The sequence below is a fragment of the Prinia subflava genome, chromosome Z, assembly GCF_021018805.1.
Source record: "Prinia subflava isolate CZ2003 ecotype Zambia chromosome Z, Cam_Psub_1.2, whole genome shotgun sequence".
Lineage (NCBI taxonomy): Eukaryota > Metazoa > Chordata > Aves > Passeriformes > Cisticolidae > Prinia > Prinia subflava.
In genome coordinates this window covers 53,846,627-53,861,600 of record NC_086283.1, presented here as the reverse complement: position 1 = coordinate 53,861,600, position 14,974 = coordinate 53,846,627, and the positions used below count along the sequence as shown (strand labels likewise).

The following is a 14,974-nucleotide window of genomic DNA, read 5'->3' as shown; positions in this document are numbered from 1 at the left end:
GATGTACATATGGCATTCATATAAAAAAGTACTCCCTCTCCTTCCGTGCATATTTTGGATTTTCAGTTTTAACAGTGACAAGTCCTTCCTACATCCCACCTCCAAATGCACAGTTTAGAAAGGAGAACAGTATATGCATTTCAGATACTTAACATGGGTTTGTATTTGCCATGGTAGAAAAGCACCTGTTGGATCTTTTGAGTCGGTGCTTTAATGACACTCTTCATCAAGAAGTTCTGCTTGCTAATGACTCTCTTACTCTCTATTGATTGAAGAATAGCTAGATATATTTACAGTGTCCATATTTACAGTTTCAAATGTCTAATTAGATTTCCAACTATTGAAGCATATTGTTTTGGCTGCAGAAGCTTTTGTGTATTTGTGTTAAAGGAATTCTGATGCAGAACAGAAGCTGCTAGAACTAATCTGCATGGTGGTTTAAAGGGAAGTCTATCTTAGTGGATATTCAAGGTAGCAGCAAAACAGTCTGGAAAGTGTTCACTGAATTAAAGTATGCAGCTGTGAAAATGAAGCAATTCATCTGTGCTACTGCGATGCATACTCTAAGTGGTTCAGACTGCAATAATTGCATTCACTGTTATTATATATTTTTAAAATTAAACCTAAAAAGTGTAGAACTAAAACCTTTGGGTTTTTTTTTCTCAAATGTAAGCTTTTTTCTCAAAAGCTTTTTTAAGGGAAATTTTTGGCCAATACAAAAAGTTGAGGCTTAATATAGAATGTGTTTACATTTAAAATGATATAATAAATCACTGTCCAGTGTGAGCTTCTGATTCTAACATTCCTGAGGTTTTGCATGTAACAACATTTATCTGTAAGATTGAAACATAAGAAATATTGTTCATGCAAAACTGCTGATATGGGATTTTTCTGAAATCTTGTGAAGGCCCAGTTCATTTAGCGTCTCTACTACATAAATATTTTTGGACGTGATGTTGGCAATCCTGTTTCATGCACCTGCAAGTGAGAAATAAGAAATGGGTATTTTATTGGAAGATGTTTTGTTTTTAACCCCATTTGAGATGGAGATTAGAAAATTGTCAAAAGCAAAATTTGTTTCTCGATTATATCTTTCCCCTCTCTAGCAAGAAATGAGACCTCAGAGTTGACTTAAGAAATTGCTTTTTGAGATAAGATATCTTCTTCTTTTCCTAGCTGAATCTTTTGCTTTTTTTAAGAGGTTCTGAGTCTTTGCTGTTGATTGTGAGATGCTGCCAGAATACTTTCACAGGGTAAGACAATTCATAAAAAGGGTTTGCTATCATTTGCTACTTAAGAATTGTTAGTCTGAATATATTGAGACATATAATCTATTTTTGCTACAGAAACAAGTTCTTGTACAAGAGGAAATAGGAAGGTGTTGGCCAGAGTTGGAGGTATTCTTGGGAGAAATGTGTTCTTTTATCCATTGCTATAGAAGCGAACCACCTGTTTTCAAGAGGGATGAAATTGACAGTCATATCCATCATCATTTCTACTGGAATGAAAGCTCTGTTGGTTTACTTGTCTCATGGAGGATTTTGTGATGATAAATTTACACTGAGTGGTTGAAGCTTATCTTTAGTTGAACCCCAAAGAAGATTTTCTGTTCCGTTTCCACTCAATCAATCCTTACTTAGAGTGTTCTGTCTGGATTGGAACATGCAATCTTTAATGAGAAAAAAACCTTTGGGGGAAATATTGATTCACTGTAAAGCTCTGTACATGATTACTTACTGGTATAAAAATTACCAACTGCAGAAGTATGAAAGCACGGAAGAGAGCCTTTCTGTTTTTCATGGCAGCATATGTTTATGACACATTTTTAGTGCCGGATTCTGATAGTGTCTAAATATAGGGCCTTTTCCTCATTCACAACAAGGCTGCCAGTTTTTCTTTCATGCCAGATTGCTGCTTCCACAACCAGGTATGCTGTTCTACATATAGCAGGAAAGCATGGAGCAGAGGTACAGACTGGGAGCTGTGGCATATTCTGGTAGAGCACAGTCATCAGGTACCCCCAGAGACATGCATATATGTCTGAAGATATGTCTTGCCCCAAGGGGAGGAAGGGCAGGAGCCCATGGCATGGTTGGGAGATCATGTTAGCTAAGCGCCCCTGTTAGCTAAAATTTTAATATGGTGTTACGTGATAGTTAAGCAGACGATTTAAAGGCAAATATATTTATATTCCAAACTATTCGAACTTTTCAGAGAAACTGAAATCTCTAGCAGCTTACTTAAAACTCTGTGACAACTGCTTATACAAATTTATTTCTCTCTGAATATTTAGTCTTAGTTCTGCCCACAGCTTTTTCTAATATTATAACTTACTCTAGATTAGAAATGTCACAGAACAAATTTTCCATTCCATTCTTCTACTGAAAGTGGCTAGGTAAACTAGCATAAATTCGAATGGTTTTGTGCATGCAGGACTTCCTTTTAAGCACACTGCTATCTGTTCAGCTGATGGTAGCCACCATTTTCAAAGGCTGCCTCTTCTGCTCATCAAATGGTTGTATTTTCAACAACACCAGAAGTGAGAAAGTGTCCTGCAGACTTCTGTGATGCCAGAGTTTGGGTGAAATGTCTGCAGGACAATGGTTCTCCACCTATGATGTTTGACAACACCCTCTTAGCAATGGACAGCTCTTAAGGAAAAAGAGAAAACAAACAAAGTAAAAAGGGTTTTGCACATTAGAGTGCAGACTTGCTGGCAATTGAGTCCAGAAAGATTTACCAGACTCCCAGGTCTATGTTCCAGTTTGGTAGCTGACCCACATCCTTGGGGTAATGACTAATATGATATTACAAAGGGCCTTTACAAGTATGATTTTTCAGTATGAATGCAGTACTTCTATATTTAAAAGATTTCAAATGTTAATTCAATCAAGTCATATAAATAAAATACATACAACTACATATGGTTTCCCTATGAAGTGAAGAACCAAATTTATGTTTTGATAAGCTATTTTCTTGTTTTCTGCCCATGTCTTGCTGATCAGTAGAGTTAAATAATTTTTTGATGCATGACTCAGTCAGACTAGTAAGGTATTCAGGGTAATAAATATTTTTGTAAAGCTCAATTAAGAAACTAGGAAGCATTGTGGCACTATTTAACTTAGTTTATTTTATTAAAGAGAATAATTTCTGATTACAGTTCCTTCTTAGACTTGTAATTTTTAAAAAAAAATCTTTAAAAATTTGTTTAGAATGTTTTTTGTGGGTATATTTCTTTTCCTGCATTGTGGTTTAGAAAGTGGGTATTGTAAATTCAGGTAAGCTGGGAATTTCATCTAATATGATATCAAAGGGATTGAAGGATTGAATTTCATATTAATTTGCTAAAGAGAAAAAATCATTTTATAAAATACTCGTTAATCTTGCAGGGGTGGTGGGTTTTTTGGGTTTTTTGGGTTTTTTTGGGGGGGTTTTTTTTGGGTTTTTTTAAATTTTTTTTTTCCTCTTTGCCTTCTCACACATCAATATTGTTATTAAAAATCTAGATTGTATCCACAGTTACATATGGACAAACTTAATGTCTTGAAATCAAGTCCTGGGCTGTTACTATTTTTGTATGATGGCCTGCTTGTTAGCGGGCATCTGGATTTGAATCTTAATGTGATTTAGGGTGGATGGCAAACCTGAAAGCAGTTTTTCAGTATTGTGGAACATCATGGAACTCCCAGTGCACATTTTACAAGATCCTTTAACTGTTAATGGTGATACCTGAAATTAGGAGGAACTGTCATTTTGATGCATAAATAAATGTGTATTGCACTAGTAGCAATAAAATCTGAAATAAAAGCTCTTATTTTTAAATAAGGGAGTCCTCAACCATAGTTAACTAGCACTAGTCAATTCATGCTAACTACTCATTTACTTCCATGGCATAATATAATTCTGGACTGGCTCTTTGGTGAATGAGAATAAGATGTAAAACAATAAAACCCTCAAATGCAAGCAAACAAATTTCCCCCTCCCTTTAAAAACAACAAAAAAAGATAATGTAGGCGTATGACTTGAGATACACATGAGAACCAGATGTGGCAAGTAAAAAGATACTCACTTTTTCAGTTTTGCACATGCCAAGTAAAAGCAAAGCCTAAGCCCGTGGGTGAGAAAATTGCAGTGAATTGCCCAGCTTATTTCATTTCTATTTTTGAAACTTAGATCTCCATATAACACCCAGAACCCCAGGAATCAGAATCTAATTTTTAAGCCTCCAGGCTGTTATCTGCAGCTGTGCAGCGTTACAGCATACTTTGGATACATCAGTATTTGAAGGCACAGGCTAACTTTGGTCTTAACATTACAAGTGTATGTCTGTTTGCTGATGTAACCATGTTATCTCTCACGTGACTTGTGCAAGGCAGGTACAAGCTGCAAAGTAGTGAAGCACTCAGGTCTGATGATGGTCGTCTGGTTACACAGATTGAAACCAGTAAATCTCAGTTTGCTAAGAATGCCCATGCAGCTTTGATGAGCTAATGATACTCCAGTAGTTTGGATTCAGAGGTTAGGAGTTCTTATTTCATTTGAGAGTAGGTGATGGGTAGATATGCTGTGCACAAGGCAGACACTCATCTGCTAGATGTATATGTAGGTTGGACTGCTTCAGTGCTGTATGGAGCTACATCCTGATGGAATAATAGAATAAGTCTTGCTACATTTTTATAAAAGTATTTCTTGCTGTTGTTACTGCCAGCTTTTTGGTGCTACAATGGAGAATTTCTACCAATAGCTTGGTATTTTGAAGAGATTGTTAGGAAGCACCAAACAAAGTTGTTCATATTTCTGGAGCAAAAGGCTTCTGACAGTGACTACTCTCTTTTCTTTCTGTATTTCTCTCTTGGCTCCAAGTACACAAAGGCACTCAGCCAGTATTCAGGTCTGTTTTTGAGAAGTGTTGAGAGATCTCAATATCCTCTTTTACGCAGGCTTCAGTAAAAGTTTTAGTTGCTGAACAGGAGTTTTCTGAGTCATAAAGAAGACAGGTACTTTAGGGAGTACGGAACAAATCTTCACATGTGTGAGAAACCAGAAATCTGAGACATTTGGCCTTCTCTTGCACTAACCTGTCCCAATTGTAACTAATAAGGATGCTGGAAACATGTGGAATGAGAGCTACCTGGATGTGGCACTCTGCCTCCTGCAAGGTACTGTTTAGCATGCAAAGTACAAGTTATGAATCTAAAACCTCTGAATGGGAAGGTACTCATTCATATGAAAGACTTTTTCCTTGGGACATAGTACCTTTGAGTGTACACAAGCTGGAAACTCATTCAAATATTAGAAAGTCAACAGAAGGCAGAATGTTATCTGAGAAAGCTTGGAACGGGTAGTCCCAAATCCTCCTACTTCAAGGTGGGCTACACCTTGATATATTTGGTTCCTGAGTAACGAGAGGGAGGATGATAGCAGAAGCTCATAAATTTCACAGTGCACAGAAGCTGATTGGTTAGAATATACATTAAGTGCTGGGTGAAGAGGAGCTTTTTTGGAAATAGACTGTTTTATAACTATATTTTGAATGTTTCATGGAATGCCTAAAGCAAAAGATAGCATTTCTTTTTAATCGGGGTATTTATTTGTTGAAATAAATGAATAATTTATTTCCTTGCTATCTTGGTTGTATGTCTTCTTTCTGTGGATCCTTGTCAGGATGTACTTCAAATGGATATTTTTAGACAGCAGTGTTGGTCTTGGGGAATAATTGAAGCATAGCAGTAGGTGAGTTATATGTCCCTGTAGTTGGCCTTTGGACCTTTTGAATGTCAGTTTTTATACTAATTTCGTTACTTGAAAACATGCTGTGGTGATTAAGTGTTCACATCTTTTATCCCAGCAAATCAGTTGCCATCTTTGCATTGATCAATCAGGAATACTGCAAGCCTTACTATGTTGTGTTCAACTGTCTCCGTGATATACATAAAACAAGTACAGGGTAATTTTTCCATCTGACTTTCCTTCAGTCTGATCTTGTCTCTATTTTTGTTAATGCAGATCAGGTAGTATGACTCAAAGGAGTCAGAATTGCACGTCTTCTAAGTATGTTTATGGTTTTTTGTCTACTTATTCATCTGTTTATTTTGACAGTGGCTTGTGTGCACATGTTTTTGTGTATTTATTTGCACGCCTGCATGTACTTGTCAAAATACCTTCCAGAGTTTGCTTCCAAAATGTTGGACCTGGTTCTCAAACTCATGCAATTACTTTGCTTTTAAAGACATGTGGCAAATATAGGTAAGTGAAGGAACAAGTGTAATCCAAGAGCGTTTTGGTATTGAGAGGTCTAAACTTGATGAAATAATGAAACTTCTTTAACAAAAAAAAAAAATCACAGGCATACCTTTGAATAGTCATACCATTTACAGCATATTTAATTACATGAGCATCTCAAATGAAATAAATAATGAGCAAAATTAATCTATTAAAACATCCCAGAATAAAACAAAATTACACAGGAAGAATACAGGAAAATATTGATCATTGCTGTTTATTGGCATAAGTTAAATTATTTCAGCTGATTATTTCAAGTGATGCTAAAGAATTTAATCTCCAAGAAAATGAAATCACCTTCAGAGATAATTAAAAATAGGGTTAATGGCTTAACTTCCTTCATCAGAGCATGAAAATGTAGTTGCATATGTTTTAGGTACTCAGGCAGAAGTATATGTAAAAAAAGGATTTTATCTGTAGTAAGATACAAGTATTGTCTAATTTTGCAATGATAGATAACAGTTTGAGAGTATGATTTTTGGCTTGAAATCTCCATGTGCCAGAATCTCTTTAGACAATGCACTTTCCACGGATATTTTATAAATTTTCAAAAACCATAGATCTGCAGATTTCTAAACTATTCTGGGAAATGGATCTTGAGATAACCCTTCTCAGAAATTGTGTGCTATAATAAATAATGCAAGTTCAAACAATTTAATGTGTAAGAGTCAGTAGATGTTCTAGCTAATTTTATTCAGTGTTTTGATGACTTCATAGCATTTGATAGAAATAAATTGATTAATAGTGGATATGTGAAAATAAATTGATATTCCCTCAGCCTGTAAACATTTTATGACATACATGCTTCTATGGAATTTTTTTTCTGAAATTCTAGGTATTATGGTTAGTGATGCAGTCATTCTCTACCTAAAAGATTAATTTTTTCAGCAAAAATAAAATTCCCAAACAGGCAGAAATTGTGGCCTCACTTAATTTTTGCAACAGTTTCATCCCAAATAGATTGTATTATGCTGTGAAGGTAGAAAAACTGATATGAAACTGATAGAAGACCAGATATAAAAACACAGTGCTAGAATAGCATCATGATCATCATTATCAGGCTCATGATGTAAAGAATTCTTCCCAGTTCTCTGGACTTTCAAAAGCCAAGTGTATGGCTGAATACTTAACTTACATGGGAAGATGCTGCCATGGGTTATGCCAGTCATGAGGGATTTTGTGCAGACACCATCCAAATATCTGAGAAGAGCTTTAGCTGCAGCAGACTTTAGCAAATTCAAGTTATGTCCACTTTTGGAAGCAAATCTAGAAGATTCACCTGAGTTTTTCTCACTTCCAGTGATAGATAATGTTGAATTTTAACATCTTTTGTAGCAGTATTCTGTTTTTTTCCACAGAGATGCAAGGCAGAAATCTGGGTCAAAAAGTCTGGTCTTGTCTTAATAGTAGCTAACCTTCATGTAATTCCTTTCTTGATTGACCCTGTTAAAGCCGTTTCCCAGCATGGATTATTAGTATATTGTATTAGCACTGTCCACCTTTTTACAACTATAATAAATGAAAATACTTAATCACATCTATCCCTGAGCTGTTTATTAAGAAATTTGGTTGTTGATGTTCTTTTCAGCTTCCCTGTTGTCAGTTGCTTTTTTTGTTCTTAATGTCTCTTAATGAGACTTAGTTCTCTCACTTTTAAATAACTTTGTCCTAATCACTAATACAAGATAAATTTCCTTAACCTCACTTTCTTTCTCATTGAGATTATTTTTTACTTTGATTGTATCTAAAGTGGATCAATTAAGATAGAAGAAAACTAAAAAAAGCACATCAATGTATTATAAATTGAGTGTAGTACAGTGACCAAGTTAAACATAAAACAATAAGTTGAATGAAATATGACAAATAAAACAAAATGTTTACAGAACAAATCTGTGACATAGAACAGCATAATCACAACAACCTACTTTAGACACAGGATAAATCAAATGTAAAAATAAGAATTGCACATTGCCTTTTAAGGGTTAGTTGCACTTTCTCCCAGAACTCAAGCATAATTATAATAAATTTTCCAACTGTTTCTTTTTTCTTATAGTACTTGGGCTGTATAGAAGTCTTACAGTCAATGAGATCTCTTGACTTCAGTACCAGAATGCAGGTTGCAAGGTAAGATCTTGTACAACTATGTTTTCTACAGTAACTTCTGAATTGTGTCCTCACAGGGAAAAAGCCAGACAGGTGGAACATCACTGATAAAGGATTTTTGGATACATAGGTCCACTTTTAAGTTTTGCTTTTACATGTAAATCCCTTACATGATGTTAATACAGTTTCGGCAGGACTTAAAGGTTATTTTCTCTGAGGATTTTTGATATGCCAGGAGCTACTTCAGAAAATTTTTGCCTATTTGTTATACGAAGTAAGGCACTTATCTGGGTACCGATGTAATGACATTTAAGCCAGTGAGAATTAGAATATGCTTAAAATCTATGTTTTTAAAATTAATCTGGGGAGCTGGTTTGGGGGCTCATGTTTATAGATTTTTATAGTAATTTCTTATGAAAAGTTGTGAGATTATAAGCTCTCTGCACAAAGGATATAAAGGAAAACATATTACCACAATACCAGAGACAAAAAAAGAGAGAAGGATTTCTCTTTCAGACTGTATGTAAGGAACAATAAGGTTGTATTAGGTTCTTATGATATTTCCTTTAAATGTGTCATGGTATTTCTGTAAAAGCAATATATAAGCACAATACTGAAGAAGTGTCCATGAATTTTTTTTTTTCTATGAAGAATATTTTCTGAGAACTATAAGAATGATGTTTTTGCAGGCATTTTCACTTGAAAAGCTGGTCACTGATTTCATAGGAATATAGCACTGATATCTTCTAGCTACTGGAGACCACTTTTTCAAATTCTGGAACTGAAATGATAAATCCTTCTCAAAGAAATGCACATAAAGTGATATGACTGGATACAGTGCCTGAATTTCACCTCTTTGAGGCGCCTTACAGTTGACAATAAATAAATCTTTCATAAGCCATATATCATATCATAAACAGCTAAATATTTATTTTATTAAATGAGAAAAATCACTTGGTTTTAGGCTTGAATGTTAATCATATGGTCTATATGTATTGACTTTGAGTTACACTTACATACAGCAGCTTTGAATTGGGCCATGTAAGTCCACAAAAAGTTGATCATTAATTTGTCAAGATACTGCACTGATGAGAGGCACAAAAGCCAAAGGACAGGTAAATGACAGAATCCAGTTTTTGAAGCAATGTAGACTATGGAGGCATTTGATAATTTTACTACTGTACTTTTAAAAATGTATCATGTACATTTCTTATGTATTTCAGCAGTGACCTTTGAAAATTATTTCATATCTAAGCAGATTTGTCGTTCCAGTGCAGGTGGTATGTTTATGTTTACCCCTTGGAAATTCAGAGATGCTGGCTTATGACACAGTTGGGATAATTATTTGATTTGTTTTCTACATCTGGAAGTGAATTCATATTAATTTTTCTGCAGTTTTCTTCACTGTATGTCTTCATTGTAATAGTGCTTTACTTTTCTTATTATCTAGATTAAAGGCACTACTCTGACGTGAATATGTAAGCATATTTGGTGATCTGAAACAGTATGGTCTACACAAACAAAATATCTTTGCCTTGTAGTTCCTCCAATAAAAACCAAAAAAGTTTATTTGCTTTTACTGTGAAACAAACTTGGAATGGTATTTTTTTCTTTTGCAGTTATAGCATATTTCACTATATGAAATAATTTTGTTATCCCACCTTTCTCTAATTATATTTAGAGAACAGAATATTTTCTTTTCAAGCAGGAAGCCATATTTTCCTGTTTTGCTTTTTATTTTGCATTTACAGTTTTCTGTTTATCATAAAACAATGAAATCTCATTGTTGTTGTAATGTAGTTCCTGATATAAACTTTTTAGGTTTTTAGGTAGCTTTCAAATCAGGACCTAGCATCTAAATCTGCATTTCATTAAATCATCTGGCTCTAGAAATCTCCTTGTCATGTCCTAGGTTTTCTGTACTCACATGCTTTTTTATGTAGCATTTCACATACAAGCCTATTGTTTATTAATAAAATATTATTAAGGAATTGCTAAAATTCACACACACTAGTTAACTTCCTGGTGTCTCTTAAGAAACATAACATAGGCCTCAAGGTATGTACTGAATTAATAAGGCTGATGTTCTGATATTACAGGCACCAATTCCCTCTTAAGAAGACACCTCATACCAAATGGTCTGTGCAGCCCTTTGATTACAAATAAAATAAAAGCACCTGAAAGTCACACTTATGTCTACTACATCATACATGTATTCTTAGGTATGTCCATTGCTGATTTCTCTGCAGCTTGCCATCAGTAAAAAAACCTGTCCTGGTAGTCTGATGGCTTCTGATGTGGCCTGGCCAAGGCTTAGGTCCGTAGTGTTAGCCATGACTGCATCAGCCAAGGAGCCTGGGTCCATAGCTGAAATGAAAGCTTCTCTGTGTAAACCTCTCTATGCTGTTTCCTCTAACCAGAGGAACAGATGTCACAGCAGCTGCAATCCCTTTCTGACCCACAACTTTGTAAATTGATCCTACTGCATGCATCATACCTGTTAAAAAACTGTTATTTTTTCAAGACCTTTCAAAACCAGTCATTGAAGAAAATTATCTGTCTTGGACTGATATGACTTCTGGCATTATGCAGTATTTACTAAGTATGATTAAAAAACAGGAAAAATGAGTCAAGTTACTTGATTTAGTGTGGAAGCCTGGATGCATTTCTTCCTAATAAGTAGGCATCATGTTTAACACATACAAAGCACTTACTCCCTTTCTAGCACTGCCTCACATGCCTATCCCTGCCTCCTTTCGTAATCTTACTTTTTGTCCATGTTGCAGAGTTTAGACATAGGAAGTCAGTTATTAGGAATCTTCGCCTTTTTTCTGCCTTCCACTTATTGCATATGTCACTTTATATCTCTGCCAGCTCTGAGGATGAACAATTCCCCAAAGTAAAATAAGCAGCACCAATTCCTAGAAGAAAAAACTTGTGGAGCTCATGAATGGGAGGATGAGACATGTAGTCTCTTGCTCTGCTTGAAAACTCCTGGTATTATTTTAGACAAACTGTTAGTCCCAGTCACAGACAACTCTGATTAAATGAATTAGTTAGTGCTTGTAAATGGCACTTCAATTGTGGAGTGAGCATTTAGAAATTACTTAAAAATTGAACTGAGATTTCCACTTTATGGTGGAAATAATGGTGAATTAGAGATGAGAAATTCATAGGAAAAGGTTGTGTAGATAATTTGAATGGCTTTAAAAATCACAGCTGTTATAATGCATTAGGAAAGTATATACATCAGTGTGCATGCATGGATGTATCTGACAAATGAAGAACTTTGGCTTCAATTTCAGGAACTGCATCAAAGCCCCAGAGTAATAATTTGGTCAGCAGTCCTTATTGCAGTCGTGTGAAATATCAACTTGTGCCATCTAATACTGTCTTACTTATTCTATCCTATAACTTGTGTTTGTTTTGCTTTTTCACTTTTTTTACACTAAAATGTTAAGACTTGCGGCAATAAATTTATCTTCATGTGAAAGCAGTGAGCAAACACTTTCACTTGGCATACTCTTCACCAGATCTTAATAACCTTGGAGGTGCCTTGCAGTGGTATTACTGCACTAACTTTGATCTGGAGGAAAAATTAACCGCTATGTAAAATTTCTAACAGTTTTTTGCCTTTATCATTATATGTTTGAAGTCTCAATATTCTCTCACTACAGGGGAAACAAAAGAACTAGAGTAGTATTAATCAGTTGTATTGTATTCATTCTTTCCTGTAATGAATGTAATGTCATGTGAATTCTTGAGCAAATAAGAGGATGCGCCAGACAACGGTCAGCCGTTACACATAATTATAAACGAAAGCCAGCTGAATCCACGTGTTGCATCTTTACTCACTCAGTGATAATCCTCGTAACACATGTGAAGTCAAGGTGACTTTCTTGGGCAGCAAGACAAACAAAAGCTTTTAATTTTCAACATAGTGGAGGAACAGGAGGACTAGCAGACGAGACTACTGAGCTAACCACTGGTAGCACGTGGTTAAAGTTCATCTGAAAACAACCTTCATCGTCATAGAAAGAGGCCACTCTTAAGCTTCTGTGGCCAGGCCCTTTGTGCCTTCAGACATTTTGTAAAAAAATAAGTTAAAAATCAGGTAAAATTCTTTTGCAACATGTGCAGTGTTTGCAGTTCATGTATTATGTTTGTATGCTTATTGTTAAAGCTGCAGTAGAATAATGAGTCCTCACTTTTGTGTTGTATGCATGAGTGACTTATGCACTGATTTGAATTAGATGTTGCATGCACTGTTTGTTGTACATCTGAGTCTGAACCACAAGGATGCATGTTCACTGGCATCTAATTGAATGCCATCAGTTTACTGCATGCAGCATCATAAAGTCACACCTGCCCATGCTGAGTAAAATATTATGTTGCATGCTGTTTTAATAGCAATAGGTTAGAGGACTGAAATACCTCATATCAGCAGTGGACCCAAATCCAAACTTGATCCCAGTCCTCTACTTTAACTCTGTTGGCATGAACAGCTTGAAAAATATTCCTCTCCAAATTTGAGGCCTGAACTTAATTAATAAAATTATTAAACCAAATCCATTAATGCCAATATTCCTGGAGGAGAGATGGTGGGAATCCAAATTTTAGAGTTGTGTTTGAGTCCAATGCTAAGAATATGAAGCAGTTCAGTTGATGTAATGTTTCACCTGTATCTGTGTTGTTTGCAGAAATTGTCAGCAAGCGTCACTGAGAAAATGGGTAGAAGACACTGAAATGCAAGAACGTGTCTCCTGTGATTTTTGAAGGCAGATAGGTAATCTGTTATCTGCAGTGAATTCTGTATTCAGTGTCCTCCTTAACATGCTGTCTTGCTTAAAGGTGAGTATGTTTTATCTCTGCCTTCCTCCAGATGAACTGTGGTTCTAGAGTAGCACTTAGGAGATGGCAGAACACATAAACCATTTGCAGTTGCAGGAAGAGGTAGGCACAGTTACTTCAGAGTCAAAGCTGTGGGAAGCATGAGGTGCTGGCTGTTGCTCAGTTCACCAGGAAACAGGAGTCTCAAAAGTGGATGGAGACATCCTTATAATTCATACAGCACACCTCTGACTGGGGCAATGACAGCTATAGCGCCTGATAGTTTGAGAATAATTTACATTTGCTAGTTAAACTGTTATTAGCACAGAAAGGGGATAGAATAAAAAGGTTTTTGTGTGCCTAAGGTTGGAATCTTTCCTTTTCAATGCAGTATAAGAGTGGAAATTGTTACTGAGTATTTTACTAATACTCAGGAATAATTTTACTAATATATGGTAATGCAAAGCCAGAGTGAGAACAATTAAGTGAGCTTCCCCAGTCCATGTGGCTTTATAAGAAAACAAAGAGCCTCTTGGAGGATAGAGAGGGTGGAAAATTGGAAGCCAAATAGTCATGGAAGCAGTTACAGGTATCATTGCATCCTGGATTTTCAGAAAGATGATGACTCCACATGGGTCTGCAGCAGCAGAACCTGAAGCAGAGTGGTCGTAACATGTTTTAAATGCAAATTGCAGTATAAAGTTAACAACTGACAGAAACTTGGAAGCCAAGACACTCTTAAGTTCTGCTACTAGCACCTGGCAGATTGATTACACAAAGAATCGATGGCATAAGGAATTTGTGTTGTTCACATGACATGTCCAATCACACCAGACAGTTCATCAACCCTGAACAGTCCTTTTTGGCAAGCACAGCCCAGATACTTATAAAGTGTCATCTATCTTATACAGAGCTTTTTTAAGATACCTCTCCCCAAAGTCCTTTTTGGACATGAAACCAGTTAGACATTAAAGAAAAATATTTGTTAGACTAAATGTTTTTACTCTACTTCTGTAAAATTTCCTGTGCCTGCCTTTAAAATATCTGCTAATATCTACTGTTTGACAGAAAATATTTTAGTAAATGACCTGAGGCTGGGCCCAGTTTGGAGATTACTATGATCCTGATTTAGCAACAGAAAACAGTTTTAATTTCCCTCTCCAGTTCTCTGACCAGGACTACAATAAGTAGCTAGAGACCAGGCTGAGTGGAAAAAAGCCTGAAAGTCATAAAAAACCGTAAAGGATTGAGCTACTTAGCAGATCTAAACTTAAAAGTACATTTTCTTAGATATTTTTGGTGGCATTGACTACATTCTTGACAGTTGGAGGGTTGTCTGTAAGGAAGGTTTTGTAGCTGAACATTTAGCACCAAGGCTTCATACACCCATACTTTATGTTCATCAAAGCTATGTATGCAGAGTTAAGAGATATAAGGTGAGCCAGTATGCTAAACAAGTTTCACTCTACATTTCTTAAAATAAGACCATTGTTCAGAACTATTATATTGGAAGAAATCATCAAGATCAGGTAGATTTCTCTGTTGCTGATGAATGAAACTGGGTTTTCTGAAACCTGCTTGCATGTTATGAAAGAAGGTACAAATTGTACAGAAATTGTCTCGAATATTCCCTGAGAAGGTAGATTGTCTGTAAACTGTAAACTGAGAACAGAGCATTGAGCATACCAATAAAAGTTTCTTTGCCAACAAAAGCAAAAGAGTCCTTTGAACTGCATTGCTTTTGCTTAGGAGGTTAACA

At 35.7% G+C, this 14,974-nt stretch overlaps 1 protein-coding gene across 1 annotated transcript in view; it reads left to right on the top strand.

The window, feature by feature from the left end:
• Positions 1-14,974, top strand: part of SHC3 (SHC adaptor protein 3) — an 86,664-nt gene that overhangs the window by 42,277 nt on the left and 29,413 nt on the right. Inside the window, exon 3 of the mRNA XM_063423221.1 lies at positions 8,336-8,406. Coding sequence (XP_063279291.1) covers positions 8,336-8,406 — 71 coding nt within the window. The remainder of the gene's footprint in view (positions 1-8,335; positions 8,407-14,974) is intronic.